The following is a 19,589-nucleotide window of genomic DNA, read 5'->3' as shown; positions in this document are numbered from 1 at the left end:
TGTCATTGCTGATCTCTTCTTATCCTTTACCAATAGTCTTCTTGATGCCATTCCCTCCCATCTCCTAAAACCTTTTGCTCCTACTATAATCCTTAAGGTCACACATTTAAAACTCCTTCCCCTACTTTGGTGCCTTTCCCTCTTCCTTCAAACATGCAATAGTTATACCATTACTCAAAACAGCAAGCTTGACCCTACCTGTCTTTCTAATTATCGGACTGTCTCCCTCCTGCCCTTTGTCTCTAAACTCCTTGAACATCTTGTATTTTCTCACTTGCTCATTTTCTCAACACCTTCTCTCTCCTAGACCCTCTACAATCTGGCTTCCGCACTGCTCACTCAACTGAAACAGCCCTCACTAAAATAACTAATGACCTCCATGCTGCCAAAGACAGAGGTCATTACACTCTGCTCATATTACTCGAACTCTCTGCACTGTATGGGTGGACCACCCTCTTCACCTTCACATTCTCCATACTCTTGGTATTCGTAACAAAGCTTTATCTGAAATTTCCTCTTACCTCTCCCATTGAACTTTCAGTGTCTCTTTTGCTAACACCTCCTCCTCTTCTATTGATCTGTCTGTGGGGGTACCCCAGGGCCATGTCCTGGGACCTCTTCTCTTTTCTCTTTACACACTCTCTCTAGGTGACATAATCACATCCCTTGGGTTCAAGTATAACCTCTATGCTGATGACACACAAATGTACTTTTCAACACATGACCTTACACCTGCTGTACAGACTAAAGTTTCTGAATGTCTCTCTGCTATATCATCCTGGATGGCCCTCCGCTGACTTAAACTTAACATGGTAAAAACAGAACTCCTCATACTTCTTCCCAAACCTAGCTCTATTACCTCCTTCCACACTACTGTTGGAAGTACTATCATTCACCCCATAGCCCAAGCACGCTGCCTAGGGGTCACACTCAACTCCTCTCACATTCTCCTCTAACATTCAAAAGGTAGCTAAAACCTGTCATTTTTTACTCCACAGTATTACAAATATGCACCCTTTCCTCTGTTGCTCGACAGCAAAAACTCTGACACAGACCCTCATTCTCTCCTGTCTCGACTACTGTAACCTCCTGCTGTCCGGCCTTCCTGCCTGTCACCTGTCTCACCATAATCTATCCTAAATGCTGCTGCCAGAATCGCTCTTCTCTTTCCTAAATCTGTCTCAGCGTCCCACCTGCTGAAATCCCTCTCCTGGCTTCCTATAAAATCCAGTATAACACACTCAATTCTACTCCTGTCTTTTAAAGTTTTACACTCTTCTGCCCCTCCTTACATCTCAGCCCTAATTTCTCACTATACACCATCCCGACTCTTGCTTTCTGCTCAAGGATGTCTTCTCTCTACCCCTTTTGAATCTAAAGCCCTCTACCACCTTAAACCTTTCTTACTGACTGCCCCACATTTCTGGAATGCCATTCCTCTCAATATCCGACAAGGACACTCTCTATCAACCTTTAAGACCCAACTCAAAACACACCTGCTTAAGGAAGCATATGAGTAGATCTATGAGTGATAGTTTTACACCGTATACATAAACCTTAGCCCCTTGCAGACGCACTTACCAGAATACCCTCCTACTGTTTCTGTACGTCCTTCCTACCAACCAATTAGATTGTAAGCTCTTCGGAGCAGGGGCTCCCTTTCCAAAATGTTACTGTTATGTCTGAAGCACTTCTCCCCTTTATGTGTTATTTATATTCTTTGTTAACTATATGATTGTCACGTGTATTACTCCTGTGAAGCGCTATGTACATTAATGGCTCTATATCAATAAAGACATAAATATACATACATACATACTATACAAATGTAGCAGATGTTTTTGCGCCCACTGGCGTTCTCACACAGGTGAAATAGCGCATTCACCTTGGCCCCTTTTTAAGTGCAGCTAATTCAATGCCACATCTCCCACTGCCACAATGTTCATATCCTGCAGCAATGCAACAGAGTGAACAATAATGTTTACTACATCTGTATAGTACTACCAGATCTATAGGGGTAGTCTGTGCATCAATGGAGCATTTTATTCCCTTCAGTGCCAGAGGGATCTAACATTGTGTTCAGCGTGTCATTACGAGTAGATATGTATGTATGTAGTGTCAATTACTAGTTGTATTAAACATGGGTATAATGGAAAGAGAAATTAGTGGATATATGGAAGTTTGGTATATACTGTCCTTGGTGCTGCGGTCGAAACATCAACAGTCCCTGGTGCAGTGTCTGCCTTGATGGAGCTGCAGCGGGTGTATTTTTCTGTATGTGTAATTAAGCAGGCACCAGATCTGACAGTGAAACACAGGGAGTACTCTAATCATATATTTTGTCCAGGGTCGACAAAAAACACCTATTCAAGTGAATACTGTACGTCCGATCACACTGCTTCCGACAATATTGTCCTTAATGGTAGCTTCCATTGCCTCTATTTTTTTTTTGTCTTTTTCAGTGTAAAATTTACTGATACCATAATCCAGTACCAGTACATTTTTATTACATTCAAATTATATTAGAACATTTATACTTTTATAATACTTTTATAATCTCCTCCAAATTTATTAATATAGATACTGTACTAACGTGGTTTATTTTACTTTTTTCTCTTTAGGTGAATATGTTGTTATGACAACCCACTTCCACTTAAAAAGAAAGATTGGTTACTTTGTCATTCAAACCTACCTACCATGTATTATGACAGTCATTTTGTCCCAGGTCTCTTTCTGGCTCAACCGAGAGTCTGTTCCTGCAAGGACTGTTTTTGGTAAGTCTACTTCTGACTGTTGCAATATCATTTATACCTACTGTACTATGCAAAGCTGTTTGTGGATTTAGCTTTGATTGTTATTTCATTGTATTGGTTTTAAGTTTTTAAACTATCATTAGAATTTTAATTTATAGAAAAGAAAATATATTTTCAAATGCATTTTTAGAACATACAATATATTTAAGTCTTTAGCTAATTAAATTTGTTTGAAGGTGACCAGGTGGTCAAAGTAAAAGGCATTATGATGTTGATCATGAAAAAGCAGCAAAGTAGAGTGATTAGTGCATTCTTTTCTAAATCCATAACACACATCATTTAACCTGAAACATCAGCTGTATTTACTAACAAATTAAGCACATAAATAGTATAAATATTTTTTTAGCAAGCTCAACGTCAGTTTACCATGTAGTAACATTTTGCACTGTTATTAAAAAAAAATGGTTTACGCTACAATTTTGTCTCAGAAAGGTAAATGGAAATTAAATAAATTGAGAAAATTCACAGATGTCAAAAAGGTAGAGGAAATTGCCACACTGTATTAAAAAGAAGTGAACTTTTGAATATTATAGATGAAAATGCAGAAAAACTATCGGAATCGCTAACAGAAAACAGGATAAGATAATATCATATTAGATAAAACAGTTACTGAGGAAACAACAAAAATTTAAAAAAATCCCAAGGAGCAAGAACAGGAATTAAATTTGCAGAGATGTGCAAGACGATCCACAAGCATATAACTCAAGATGTAAGAAAATGTACAATAACAGTGAAGACGAAGCAGTGACTTCTGATTAGGAAGAAGCAAATCATTGCACCCACACAAGACAATGGATCAACAATAAAAGACTGTGTACTTATCATAAAGTGAGTTGAGGATTTATACATGAAATAGTTTGAGAATACTGATAACACAGGAAATAAAGCAGCATAGGAAGTGCAAGAAGAAACCACCAATGATGTACCATGCGTCCTCCCAGAAGAAGTGCAAAAGCAATAAAGCAAAAGCAATAAAATCCATGAAGCATGGGAAGGCCCTCAGGGGAAGATGGATTTACAACTGCAATCTTGAAAGAAGCTGCAAAACTATTATACTGTAGTACTGGTACTGTAGTATGTAGAGCCCTGTTGCAGACATTAAACTGGATACATTGTATACATTATTTACATATATATTACAACTAATATTAAAGGTTATATATGCACATACAAGAAAACAGATTTAGAAATACAGAGCATGTTCAAGGTACATGTTAACACTCAGTAAGCTGCTGTTCTGCCACTTGTTGAAAAAACGCTGTCGTCCTATGCCTCAAGCTTGATAGAATTGGTTGTCTCTGGGTCACAACTCTGTCAGCGTCATGGAGATGTCCCACGGGATGATGTCAGCTTCCCTCTGATCAATATGCCTGCTTGGCGTTCAGATGGCAAAGGATTCCGGCGGAGGCAAAGATAGCAACAAACAGTCCCACACTCCTAGCTAGAAGATACTAAGACCCTCAATGAATGCCTTAGCTCCAGTGCCTAGTTGTAGTCACTGGATTTTGCCGCTGTTAACCGACCCTCCAACGCTGACTCAGTTTAGACATTGCAGGCTACCGATGGAGCAATAAGTGTCAAGGGGACAAAATAAGCTGAACTACAATGCCTGAAACATCCTACGCGTTTCGTTGAAATCATAAATCTACTTCTTCAGGGATAATTGCTAGGCTAATGCAGATGCATTTAAACCAATCACAGTTTCTGATTGGTCACTCAGGGGGAAGTACCGACCAATCACAACGGAGTTGACACAGATGCATATATAATTACAATCACTTTACACAAATAAGCAAATATTTTATTAACAGTGAAAGTTAAAAATAGAAAGTACGTACAATTAATAACAAAACATCCTAAGTCAAAAGATTGCAAAATAATTGTTGCAGGGTACATGCAACTACACACGTGGGTTTCTTGACAAGGCTTGTTTATTTAGCCTTAAAAGATATACAGCACACAAAAACAAAAATAGATTTTCATCAGCAAACAAAAGGAAAAAATGGCTTTTCATCAGCAAACAAAAGAAAAATGGCTTTTTCTTCAGTAGACCAAACAAAACAGTTCTCTTTAGCAGAAAGTCTAAAAATAAGGCAGCTACCCTTTTCTATGCAGGGGACAGACAGTTAATAATTCATCTACTTTGCTCATAGACCTTGTATCAGTAATCTCTTCAGTAGCTTACGCCTCTCTCCTCAACAGCCAGCAGCATGTGTCTACAGCCTGGGGTTTTAACACACCTTGATTAGGCAGCTGGGATCCAACTAATTGTCCTGAGGTTCCCAGCTGAAGTTAACCTAGTCACTGCTGCACTACAGAGTAGACATAGGTTTTCCAGGCATACAGCTGGTGGCTTTTATTTACCCTGTCACAATAATGATGCTGGAAAGATAAAGAAATACATCGTTAACATCATATACAATTATTAATCAGAGAGTGAGAAAAATAAAACAAAACAAAAACTCCGGACACCATTAGTCAGAAGATGATGGACTATAACCCTATTGATCTTATAAAACAGTTAGATATGAAGCACAATAAAACTGATTATAAAAAACAAATAAAAGACTAAATAGCCATGTAGATTATTAACATGAACCATTACAATAGTGGTCATGAAAAACTACTCATAAATGTATAAAACTAATTAAAACAAAATCAATGGACACAAAAAGTTGATGTATAAAATATTTTTAAAAGACATTTTTTATAAGAATGTTTTATAAATTATTAATATTTAATATAAAAGGATACATTTAAATTGAATATGTTTAATGTTCTTTAATTTATAATATCATACTAATGTATATTCAATCATATTTCTCAAACATGGCACAATTTGTAATAAAGATAAGATTTTTTAATATAGTGACCAAATATCTAGCTCTTTATTAAGACCTCTTGGAGTCATCGTTTTCATCTGGTATATCCAAAAGGTTTCTTGTTTTGAAAGAACCTTCAACCTATTACTTCCCCTCCTATTTAAATGTACTACCTGTATCCCCTTATATGTCATCAAATTCGAATCACTCTGATGATGGATCTTAAATGACAGGGTACACTATGATTATCCACGCCAATCCTAATGTTTCTTGCATGTTCAAGAATTCTGGTCTTTAGGAAATATTTTGTGCGGCCTATATATTGGAGGCCACAAGGGCACTCCAACATATATACTACATACTGTAGGAGGTTTTACACGATATGCAATCCTCTATTGTAAATGTTTCTTTAGTTACAGAGGACGTCACATGTTTACTATCGCTATGAAGGAGGCTACATGCTTTATAGTTTCCGCATCTGAAGCTGCCCACAGATTTCGAAGCCAGCCACATCTTATTAGTTGATTTTTCTGAACCAGGCCCTATATCACTAGGAGCTAGTATGTTTTTTTAAATTACTGGCTTTTTCTGTAGATGACTCTAGGTTTATAATCCAGAGGTTGTCCTCAAATTGGATCATTGGTTAATAGATTCCAATGATTTTTAATAATTGAATATTGAGACTGCCAGAATTATAATTGGTAACAAAAGGTACACGGATAGTTTTACATTCTGTCATTGTTTCAGTTTTCTTAACCTTAGTACATAGTAATGTTTTTCTGTCCATGTGCTCAACCCTAGTTAGAGCCTTAGAGAGTAGGCCAGCATTGTACCATCTTTGCAAAAAATTGTCAAAAAAACTGTTCTGATTGTATCTTAAAATCTTCCCCAAGCCCACAATTATATTTGTCTCATGAATTGACCCATTGGTATGTTGTCAATACATTGCTTTTTTTGGTTGCTTGAGGCCAGAAGTAAATTGTTTGTATCAACTTTTTAAAATAAGTTTTAGTGGTTATTATGTTATCTGGTTTAATCTCTAGATTTAGATTAAAAAAAATTGGTAGTGAGGGAATCAGTAGTGGAGGTAAATTTCAAGTTATAATTATTATTTTTTAAATACGCTGTGAATGGCTCCAATGATACTAGGTCACCATCCCATACTGTATACACAGTATATCGTCAATAAAACGCCGCACACAGTATTACCTGTTTGGCGATCAGATTATTGAACCATATACAGCTCAACCCGGTTATAGCGCTATCCGCTCTTACACGGATCCGCTTATAACGTGGTTTGAGCATGGACCCCGAATTAAAAAAAAATTTTTTTTTTTGCACACTGCACACTGCATACACTGCACACACACAGCACACACTCACTGCACACTGCACACTGCACACACTCACAGCACCAGCACACACTGCACACACTCACAGCACCCTGCACACTGTACATACACACCACACTCACAGCACACACTCACCGCACACTGCACACACTCACAGCACATACAGCACACTCACAGCACACTGCATACACTCGCAGCACACAGCACACTGCATACACTCACTGCACACTGCATACACTCACAGCACACTGCACACACTCACAGCACACACAGCACCAGCACACACTCAGCACACTGCACACACTCACAGCACACTGCACACACTCACAGCACACTGCATACACTCACTGCACACTGCACACACTCACAGCACACTGCACACACTCACTGCACACTGCACACACTCACAGCACCAGCACACACTGCACAACCTCACAGCACCCTGCAAACTGCACACTGCACACACCACACTCACAGCACACACTCACAGCACACTGCACACACTCACAGCACATACAGCACACTCACAGCACACAGCACACACTCACTGCACACTGCACACACTCACAGCACCCTGCACACTGTACACACACACCACACTCACAGCACACACTCACAGCACACTGCACACACTCACAGCACATACAGCACACTCACAGCACACTGCATACACTCGCAGCACACAGCACACTGCATACACTCACTGCACACTGCATACACTCACAGCACACTGCACACACTCACAGCACACACAGCACCAGCACACACTCAGCACACTGCACACACTCACAGCACACTGCACACACTCACTGCACACTGCACACACTCACAGCACCAGCACACACTGCACAACCTCACAGCACCCTGCACACTGCACACTGCACACACCACACTCGCACACACTCACAGCACACTGAACACACTCACAGCACATACAGCACACTCACAGCACACTGCATACACTCGCAGCACACAGCACACTGCATACACTCACTGTACACTGCATACACTCACAGAACACTGCACATACTCACAGCACACACAGCACCAGCACACACTCAGCACACTGCACACACTCACAGCACACTGCATACACTCACAGGACACTGCATACACTCACAGCACACTGCATACACTCACAGCACTCACAGCACACAAGCACACACAGCACACAAGCACACACAGCACACAGAGCACAGCACACACACTACACACACACACACAACACACACCACACACACAGCCCCCCCTACCTTTGGTGTCACAGCCCACCTTTGGGGGCATCGTGGGGCTGGGGCTGATGGGAGGGGGGAGGAACGGTGCAAGGCTGGGGGATCGGCGCGAGGCTGGCGGGTTGGTGCGGGATCGGCACGAGAAAGGGGGGGTGGTGTGGGGATCAGTGCGAGGCTGGAGGGGGGGAGATAAGTGGGGGGGATCGGTGCGAGGCTGGAGGATAGTTGCGGGGATCCGTGGTTGGATGGTGTGGAGATGCTGACGGGAGTGCGGGGAATGCTGGGAGAACTACAGTGGCTGCTAAGAGACATGTAGGGCTGCCAGCGCCTCACTCCACCTTCTCCCCTCTCCTCCCTCCTCCCCCCTCCTCCCAATCGGGCGTGCGCTAGCCAATTTTTTAAAATTAGTGCGACCCTAGTTATAGCACGGTCAGATCGGGTGGCCCCCGAGGACAGTGCTATAACAGAGTTGAGCTGTGCTGCATTGCTCCCAAACTCCCATGTACAGATTTGTGTAACTGGGGGCAAACCGAGTTCCCATTGCTGTCCCTCAAATCTGAACATAGAACTGGGACAAGAAAAATAAGTAATTATGGGAGAGTATAAAATTAATGGCGTCTAGGATGAAATCTCAATTTAATTCATGTAAATCATTATCGGCCTTTAGATAATTTCCTATTGCCTCCATCCCTAGTTCATGCGGTATGTTTGTGTATAGAGATGTAACGTCGAATGTTACCCATCTGTAGGTGTCCTTCCATTGAAACTAGCTGCAAAACTACTATCTACTAGTTACTAGTATGTAGAGCCCTGTTGCATACAGTACATTAAACTGGATACCTTGTATACATTGGATACACTATAGCAGAGAACAGAAATCAGTTAAGGCGGTCAGAGTGCGGAGGATATTACTCAAAATACTGTAACATTTTCCACATAAAAGGGACATAGTAGCAACATACTGTATGAATTACTTGTTTACAGATACTTTCATAAGACAGGGTCTATTCTAATGAGAATGGGCAAAATATATCAACATATATATATATATATATATATATATATATATATATATATATATATATATATATATATATATATATATATATATATTTTAGTGTTCGACAAACCTATACATTTGCTCGCCCCGGGCGAGTGGATTTAACCCCCGGGCGAGTAAATATTGGCCCAAGCAGCACACGTTTGGTACTAGGTGGCGAGTAGATTTTTTGGTGATTTGTCAACCACTGTATATATATATATATATAACAAAAAGAAGCACAAACTCCATAACGCGTAACTGTATAACAAATATGGCAAATTTATTAAAACAATGATCCCAAGGAAATGCACTTACAGGATCCTTTAAAAACACATGTGTGGGAGAGAAATCTCTGTGGGAGTCAAACAGCATGGACGGAGAGATCCACAGTGGGGGTATTGCACCTGGACATCAAATGGATGCAGCATACAGCTAATGCCTCAAGTGTCCCAGCTCCTCTCAGTGCTTCACAGGCACTTCTTGTGAGTATAGTATAGCATAGCAAGGCACCTCTCTCCAGTCGAAACGTGTTGAGACGAGACGAGGTGACGTAATCGCAATCGGACTGGAGAGAGGTGCCTTGCAATTCTCTGCAGCTGCAGCCAGCTGAATCCCTCGCTACTGGGGCTCTACTATACGTACAAGAAGTGCCTGTGAAGCACTGAGAGGAGCTGGGACGCTTGAGGCATTAGCTGTATGCTGCATCCCTTTGATGTCCAGGTGCAATACCCCTACTGTGGATCTCTCCGTCCATGCAGTTTGACTCCCACAGAGATTTCTCTCCCACACATGTGTTTTTAAAGGATCCTGTAAGTGCATTTACTTGGGATCATTGTTTTAATAAATTTGCCATATTTTTATACAGTCACATGCTATGGAGTTTGCGCTTCTTTTTGTTTTTTATCTATAGGTTCATCAGTGGGAGGCTACACCACTTGTGTTGAAGCTGCATTATACTCCTAGGATCTCAGTGCTGGGTTTCCTTCTCTGGACTTCTTTGGAACTATATGAAGTTTGATCAATTGGACTTCCCATTTATATATATATTTACATGTTTTAAATTAATATCTATTGCAATATCACGATATGGCACTATAGAACATACGTTTATTTACTTAGATTAATTAGTAATATCATCACAGTTAGTAAGTAATGTAATATCTTTATTAACATTTATTCACATAATTTTTCAAATGTATCACTTTAATCACTAACTATTTAGCGCTACTCTTTGTGTGTGTTTTATATATATATATATATATATATATATATATATATATATATATATATATATATATATGTAACCCTTATTCCCCCCCCCCCCAGACTCTACTGTGGTGTCTAGGGTGCATGAGGGCAGATTACATGCGTCATGGTGGTGCATACCTGTGAGGAACAGGAGGGCCTGGGCTTCCCGCGATGTTATTGGGGAGCCAGGACCAGGCTTCTGGGGTGGTAGCCTCCATGATCTCTTAGTGGTGAAGCACCTCCATCTTCTATACTCCCAGGAATATGGGACAGGACCTGTATAGAAGAACCCCCTCGGTGCCAGGGTAATAGCTTCCAACTCACACACAGTCTTTGGTACAAAGGATAGTCTCTTTATTGGCAGCTCAGCGACTCCCAAATATAGTGGCGTCCAGCAGCCACAATAACAACAGCAAAGCCTTGCAAATTACTCCGCTCTCCTTCCATACAAATCTTTCCTCCTCTCCTTCCCTCCAAGTCTCTCCTTCGACAGGATGGTCTGGGCTGGGGCATCAATACCCCGCGGCCCACCTCCGAGGTTATCCTCGCGGTGGGGATTGGATTCTCCCCATCACCCCAGGCAGGGGGTGAGGGGCATTGGTCCACCAGGTCTATAATGCTGTCAGCTCTACTCAAAGTGGCTGAGTCTCTCCACTCCTCTCTCTGCGCCTGAACGGCTGTGCAGGTGAGACCGCCTGTCTCCTCCAACTCCTTGGATCGATCCGCAGGACTCACTACTCAGACAGACCGACGGCAGACTCGTCACTTACAGGAGTTGGCTGCTAAATATAGAGCTAGCCCCACCTCTCGTGATATCTGCAGAACCTCCCCTCTTGTTCACGCCTGCAACAGAGTCCAGGCCTGCATCTACCACTCAGGGCAGGGCTATGAAGGGGGAAAACCCATGATGATTACTGGTGCCTGATCTTAACAGGACTTACCACAGTAGAAGGAAGATAGGTATAGCCTGTGCTGTTTACAGGGGGCTACACTCTCCCTATGGTGGAATCCAATGGTCCCCACTTGGACCTAGTTTTAGCAGACCCATCCTGCGGCAAACCACCTGGGAAACAGCACACATTAGACATTATCATAATACATGGCATAATGAGGTAGTTCAGTTCAAATACAACCGGGTACTCCCAACATGGAGAACCCTACAGATAATGCTTTGGATCAGGCTTTCTTACCCGCCGTCCATTATGATCCGTGATGGTCACAGCGAACGATTGGACTGGCCCATGCCCAGGCCTGTATGCAACACCGTGCATGTAGATACATCTACCTATGCTCCATATGCGTACTAATTCACTAATCTTATCCTCATTGTGATACCCTCCCTGACCGAACTTGGTCCGAAGGTATTCCTGGACTGCCTCCCTAAGCCAACTGTCTCGGTTCTCTTAAATTTCCCACATTATGGGCTCAGGCATTTAGGGATACTCATACCCGTGGGAATGCCGGTATCTAGCGACTTTGGCCCGGTCAGCTCGACTTAGTTTGTTGAGTTTGCGGTGCCCTGCCCTGCTCGGCAGTACCCAAAATACAGGCTCTTCAGGAGCTACTTCATCGTACAAGATACTGGGGCCTCAAGGTACAACAAGTTTCTGTTCTATCTCCCGGAACCGGTGATCTAACTCATCCTCCACCTCCTGCGGAGTGAAAGAACCAGCCGCCCACCAATGGTCTACTACATTATTCTTAATTAATAAGAACCGTGTACGGTCCATCCCCTTGTGGTATCTGGTGAAAAAAGGCACCCACCATTTTTCACGGTGTTCGTACTCTGCGGAATGACTAGTGCGTTCTACATCAGACTCTACCTGAGATGATACACCGGACGTACCCACATCAGTAGATCGCGAGCAATGTCTCCTCCCCTTGGCATTATAATACGTAGTAGGGTTCATTTTGTGAACCACTTTGCTGGTAGGCCCAGCCTCTACTGGAGTGTGAGATCCACAGGCCCTCCCTCTAGCTGCAGGAGAAAACGGCACAGGGTTAGGCACAGGTATAATACTCGAATACGGTATCTCCCCATCAGACCCTTCATCACTCAACTCCCAATCCCGCAAGTCCTTGGGGTATTTACATAACTTATCCCTGGAAGGTCCCGGTGGCACCCCTCGTGATGGGGCAGGGGCAGTGGCCGGGGCAATGGAGCTATGGGCCGGGGCTGGGGGAACATCCATATTATTGTCCAGCAAGCGGGTGATACCACGCCCAATGAACATTTTCTTGGAGGCACTCTCCGCCATACTTCTGGCTTCTCGGGAGGGGCCTCGACTCTGTAGGGTAGCCAGAGCAATGGCTGAATCTATGCTTCGAGAGGAGAACACTCCTCCCGGCCTTCTCTTTCCGGTGGAACCGGAAACGATGTCATCAGGATCGCTCGCAGAATCTCCACCCGCTCCGTGGTCACGCACCGGAAGTGCGTCGAGGACCTGCAGGGGCGGTGGCGGAGCATCCGGTACACGGCCAAACAAGTAGGCCTCAAGCCTCTCTTTCTCGTCCGTCGGGGTTGCGGTCTGCACCTGGCGGAAGTAAGGGGGTGGTGGAGTCTCCTTACCGCTCCGCTGCTTTTTGATGATATCGGGCTCTCTTGGATCATCTCGGTCTCCGTCTCCGTTTCCACCACACTGGGAGTCACTACTGCGGTGGGACTCTTACAGGCCTCCAGCCGCACAAGCGCTCGCCATCGGATGGTGTCCGGACTTGTCTGCTCCCTCTTGATGCCTTTGGGGTGGTTTGCCGGTAGGCGCATCACCACCGCTGTCACGCCAACCTCTTCCTCCGAGGAAATCAAGATCGGTTCCTCCGCTTGGGAGTCACCTGGTTCTTCGGCAATACAACCAGTGGGTATAGGTACAAAGTAGTCTCGCTCTGGTACCTCCACTGCGGTCGCGCTCTTCTCTGTCGGCAGCTCGCTCAGCTCAATAGCGGGCTGAGCCTTGGTTCCTCCCGCTTGGGAGTAACGGGGAACCAGGGCAGTCTTCTCTTTGCCTTCCGCCACCTCCATTAATGTTCCCAGAGAGGCACCCCGTGGGGTTCCGAACAAGGGCCACGGCTCGTTCGGCCAAAGGTAAAACGTGTCACATTGAGGGCATCGGGCCTTGGTGCTTGGTACCGCGCCCAGTATCCCGCAGTGACCGCACAAACACCGGAGGTATTCATGCTCAGCTACCTCCACTACCAGTAGGCCTCCTGGTAATTGGTAAATGGAAGTATTCATCTCGGACATGGTTCGCTCAGGGTTGGAACAGCTCAGTGTTTCAGCTCCTCGCTCCTCGAATGCCAGACAAAAGTGAAGCTCTTCGCTCTGGCTTCCGGTCCCTCCCTTCGCTGGGGAGGACTCTCCTGATTGGTTTTCCTTGTGCCCCCTCCCTCTGGTGGAATCCAGAGGCGGGGTCTTTTCCTCTTCAGCGTGGCCTGGCTTTCTGACCAGTCACGGCACAGGTGGGTGGGCTTTCGGCTTTCGCGCCGCTCCACTCCCCTTGCAAAGAATCCGGGTTTGGCGCCAGATTATTACACATTTCCAGCCACATTCTCCTTATAGTCTCTGTGCATGCTGCACGTGCTTGCTCCAGGCTTGGCGGGAACCGCCATTTTAGATCACTTTTCTTGCTCTGCGGAGCACATGTAGGGACGGACGCCATCTTGGATGAGTCCTCCAAATGTCCATGTGCCCTACTCTCAATGTCTAATGGGTATCTCGTACCTAAACACTGACTGACTTCCAACTGTGTGCTCTGCATTCTGTTTCTCACTAAATTGAGGTGGCTTGTACCCCAGGCTCAGCGGAACTCCTCTCCTTCATGCACTGTACTCGGTGTCTACGTTGCAAGTGCTCTGTGGTGCGTGTGTGTGGGTGATAGCTAGGGTACCTCTCTTCCTAGGTACGGGCGTCTCCTACTTTTGGCCACTCATAGCACGGGCCCTGGGCCATGGTCCCTGGACTGGTTAACAGGCTGACCCCCCTAGTTGCCTCACGCTACCTGCCTCAAGGGACTCGGTGAGCTATAACTATTCACCTTTCCTATGCCACCTCCAAAGGGCGCCCAAGGCTTACTTTGCGAGAGTCTACGCTCCCCTGACTACCCTTGGCATATGCAATTGCGCCCATCCTTCTCCAACACTTGCACGGAGAGTGCATCTCACTCTTCCCGTTCCTGTCCTGTTCTGGCATATATCATCTCAGCAGCGCATCCAAATGTAACCCTTATTCCCCCTCAGACTCTATGGTTGTGTCTACGGTGCATGAGGGCAGATTACATGCGTCGTGGTGGTGCATACCTGTGAGGAACAGGAGGGCCTGAGCTACCCGCGATGTTATTGGGGAGCCAGGACCAGGCTTCTGGGGTGGTAGCCTCCATGATCTCTTAGTGGTGCAGCACCTCCATCTTCTATACTCCCAGGAATATGGGACAGGACCTGTATAGAATAACCCCACTCAGGGCAGGGCTATGAAGGGGGAAAACCCATGTTGATTACTGGTGCCTGATCTTGACAGGACTTACCACAGTAGAAGGAAGATAGGTATAGCCTGTGCTGTTTACAGGGGGCTACACATATACATATACATATGTCTTTTTGTGACAAAGACAAAGAAATCCCAACACAAGCACTCTGGTCATGTAGAAAATATAATAACAAAAAAGTTTATTGATCATGGACTAAGATAACAAATGAAACAGAGAGAAAATAATAACATACATATAAAAACAAACGGGGATAACACAGTCAAAAACTAATATCCCTGTCAAAATGTGTGTAATAAACCCCAAAACCAGTGTCAGTCCTAGTTACTAAAAGGTAAAGGGGAGAGATGATCCTAGCACTCAGTGGGAATCAAAGATCCCGCATAGAGTTGTGACCGTCCGTTCCCCAAAAAAAACCCTGGAAGGGTAGAAAGGTAATGTAGTGGGATTGAAAAGTATACCTCACTAATGCCACAAAAAAGGACATGCCAAAATTAAGAGCAGGCTACACTTATGGTTTACCCCCGCTGCAGCTTATGTGTAAAGTTTGGGAAATGGTGCTACAATGGGCATATAGCTTAGTACATGGTGGACAGATAGAACCCCTATAGAAAGCACTCTGATCCAGTGTGATATGGTGAAATTCTTAAAATGACTTTATTAAATGACACTATCGTTAAAATATTGGGGTTTAAAACAATGATTAAATAGTACCAAGTGATTCTTACTCTCTGGATAAGTATATCCAGATGAGTGTACAGTGGTATATTAATGTCCAGTGTTAGGATATTTCACCGGCCCTAGTAGTCCTCTATGGAGTGGGTCTGCTAGGGTTATGATATGGAGGTAACGGCAATTTTAGCCACAAATGTAGTGCCCCTGTAATTTAGTACTAATAGGTGCACTAATAAATGGGACCTGTACTATGCTGTTAAGTTGCTACAGCTATTAGTCCATTATAGATACGATGTAACAGATCTAGGTCTAGGTGCACCTAATGTTGTGTTCCTAGCACTAACTCCTATGTTGGAGTTTATGAGTATAGTAACGTAGTGCTTAACACATATAAATTCCAAGTATAGTGGGATGATACTCGAAAGAACATTAGTACTGTGAGATATATTGCAGGTGAATATGGTGGCACTGCTGTAACTACTGTATAAGCTTATACTGAGTTATCAGCTGAGTACTGATCCTTGTAGGGTCCATATACCGGTCAACTTGAAAGACCTTCCCCTAATTGGATCAGTGCTCCTCACATGTGGTGGTAGTCTGGCACTCCAGGGGTTAATTCCTGGTTTGGTTGCCATTTTGCTTTGTATATTTCCCCCTTAAGCTAAATGCTGTGGTAGGGGATTAGCATTCAGGCTTCCTATGTTAGTGTAATAATATACTGCCAGAATTGCTGTGTGCCGTTACTGTTGGGTGACTTATAAGATCATTGGATCTTATGACAGTCCATTACTGTGCACGGGCTGGGACACGCTGACTCTCTGAATCTCTCTGAGTCAGTGTATGTGACCACGTGCACGCGTGGCACCAGAGTTCACATACACTGACTCAGAGAGATTCAGAGAGTCAGTGTGTCCCAGCCCGTGCACAGTAATGGACTGTCATAAGATCCAATGATCTTATAAGTCACCCAACAGTAACGGCACACAGCAATTCTGGCAGTATATTATTACACTAACATAGGAAGCCTGAATGCTAATCCCCTACCACAGCATTTAGCTTAAGGGGGAAATATACAAAGCAAAACGGCAACCAAACCAGGAATTAACCCCTGGAGTGCCAGACTACCACCACATGTGAGGAGCACTGATCCAATTAGGGGAAGGTCTTTCAAGTTGACCGGTATATGGACCCTACAAGGATCAGTACTCAGCTGATAACTCAGTATAAGCTTATACAGTAGTTACAGCAGTGCCACCATATTCACCTGCAATATATCTCACAGTACTAATGTTCTTTCGAGTATCATCCCACTATACTTGGAATTTATATGTGTTAAGCACTACGTTACTATACTCATAAACTCCAACATAGGAGTTAGTGCTAGGAACACAACATTAGGTGCACCTAGACCTAGATCTGTTACATCGTATCTATAATGGACTAATAGCTGTAGCAACTTAACAGCATAGTACAGGTCCCATTTATTAGTGCACCTATTAGTACTAAATTACAGGGGCACTACATTTGTGGCTAAAATTGCCGTTACCTCCATATCATAACCCTAGCAGACCCACTCCATAGAGGACTACTAGGGCCGGTGAAATATCCTAACACTGGACATTAATATACCACTGTACACTCATCTGGATATACTTATCCAGAGAGTAAGAATCACTTGGTACTATTTAATCATTGTTTTAAACCCCAATATTTTAACGATAGTGTCATTTAATAAAGTCATTTTAAGAATTTCACCATATCACACTGGATCAGAGTGCTTTCTATAGGGGTTCAAAATTAAGAGCAACCTACATTCTAATAACCACATGAGACAAAACATGGAAGGTAAAATTAAACCACAAAAAGCAATATATCCGCACTTGGAGTATAAAATACAATTGAAAAGCATATACCCCCCTAATGGAAAGTGCAGGAAATCTATTGCCTAAAGTTTAAATGAACCAATCCATGAGGGATAAGAAAACATGTTGTCATCTCACACAAATTCACATTAACCCCATGTGTGCTGATGAATGCTGCACATAAAGAAGAGTAATAAGGGGGGAAATTAGGTAATGGAATGCAGCTCAGGAACGGAAATCCTGCTCCCAATATAATGATGGTAAATCTAAGTGCAGGGCAGTTGGTAGTATAGGGCAAACATGGTGGGGAAATGCTCCAAGTATAAAGTCAAAGTTCATATCACCATGTAGTCTCCTGCGCCTCTGCTCAAGGATTCCTTCCAAAGTACTGCAAAAGCTTAATTGGCCGCCGTAAGCAGCCTCTTACAGCAATGTGAGAGACATAAGGCAAAGATCAGCCAACGTACTGGATCCCCGTCAAGAACCTCCGACGGCCATTTTGCCACTGCGGGCTTCTGGCGGGAGTGTCATCTAATGAGAATGAGCAAAATATATCAACATATATATATAGGGTTTAAACATGGACGCTCAGGAACTCAAAATTATGCAAAAATATTTTTTTCACAGATCAACATTTTGGTTCCATTTGAGAAAGGTCCTGGATTGAGATTGAAATGTTGACCTGTAAATAAAATCTTGTTTTAAACAAAGTGCCTGTTCAAACTTTATTTTTGTGTATCCACTACAGTGCACCCATCATGTTTGTATTGTATTGTATTGTATGTCTTTATTTATATAGCGCCAAAAGTGTACTCAGCGCTTCACAAAGAATATAGTACAGGGATTTATAATAATACAATAAGCACAACAAAATCAGACATTAGGAAAGGAAATCCATGCCCCAAAGAGCTTAGGATATGTGGTATGATGGGGAACTTACAGAGATTAAATCAGAAGGTTAACACCATTTACAGGGGAAGAGATGGCAGGGAGGCATGGGTGAGATCAGGTGCGCATGTCTGTGTTCAGGCTTATTGGAGATCCCAAGAAGCAGGAAGGAGTAGGAGTAGATTAAGGGCGTGAATAGAGGATTTGTGTGGGTGTTTTTTTATTGAGGGGTAAAAAGTTGTTGGGAGATAGGTGTATAAATAATGGTAAACAAAAACAAAAAATATAATGCTCACTAAATCAAATGGTGTAATAGTAATATGGTTGTGCCTAAACCGTCAAGATTGACGGTGGGTGCAACTGATGAGCTGAATATACTAGAATTAACTACAGCTGTGAAGTGAAGACATATTTATTGCCACCACTTAGCAACTAGAAGCTTATTTTGGAAGTGCACTCCTAGGCATTAAAACTTAACATTTAATAGGTCAATAGAATAAAATAAGTTCTTAACATAAAGTGATAATATTAACTACATATAATGTACTGTGGCGGGAGGGAGTGAGGAGATGATAGATAGCCAAGGTATATAGTACAGTATGCTGATGCCTAATAGTACTTTAGCAAAAGCAGTGATACCACTTTGGCTTTAATTGGGGAGTGGGTTGCTCAGCTGTAGAAGCTCAGAAATGCTTGCCCTATGTGTGAGTATTGTGCGTCATGTGGCGTAGCGTACCAAGCACCCAACCTGTATTGATAAATAGCCCAAGTCAGTGTCCTACTCCTAAGTTTAATATATAAGCTGTTAGATATAATCACTGTATGTGCAACTCAATGACAGGTTGGTGGTACGTGGATTGATTCTGCGCCCAATGACGTTTGACAATCACTCTACATAGATTGTATAACAGGACAGCTATTAGTGATAAAAAACCAGAAAAGACTGATACTGAACACTCTGCTAATTATTGAAGCAGTAAATAAATTATTACTGTGGTTATTAAACAAGCCGTCAATATATAATCAACACTGTGAACACTTGTACTCAGCAAAATACCTGTGCAAAAAACCTTCTACCAACTCATAGAACAATTCATGCATGAATAGGTGTCTATGCATAGCAGATGCTGGCAGGCTAACAGTAATGATGTTAAATATCAGATAAATCGCAACAATT

General features: G+C 43.2%; 1 protein-coding gene across 2 annotated transcripts in view; it reads left to right on the top strand.

Moving 5' to 3' along the window:
• GABRA1 (gamma-aminobutyric acid type A receptor subunit alpha1) overlaps positions 1-19,589 on the top strand; it is a 270,753-nt gene that overhangs the window by 179,965 nt on the left and 71,199 nt on the right. For both annotated transcript variants that reach the window (XM_075601925.1, XM_075601924.1), the window contains one exon: positions 2,622-2,774. In XM_075601925.1, the coding sequence (XP_075458040.1) occupies positions 2,622-2,774 (153 nt within the window). The remainder of the gene's footprint in view (positions 1-2,621; positions 2,775-19,589) is intronic.

This window comes from Ascaphus truei, chromosome 5, assembly GCF_040206685.1.
Source record: "Ascaphus truei isolate aAscTru1 chromosome 5, aAscTru1.hap1, whole genome shotgun sequence".
Classification (NCBI taxonomy): Eukaryota; Metazoa; Chordata; class Amphibia; order Anura; family Ascaphidae; genus Ascaphus; species Ascaphus truei.
This window is presented reverse-complemented; position numbering and strand designations above follow the sequence as displayed.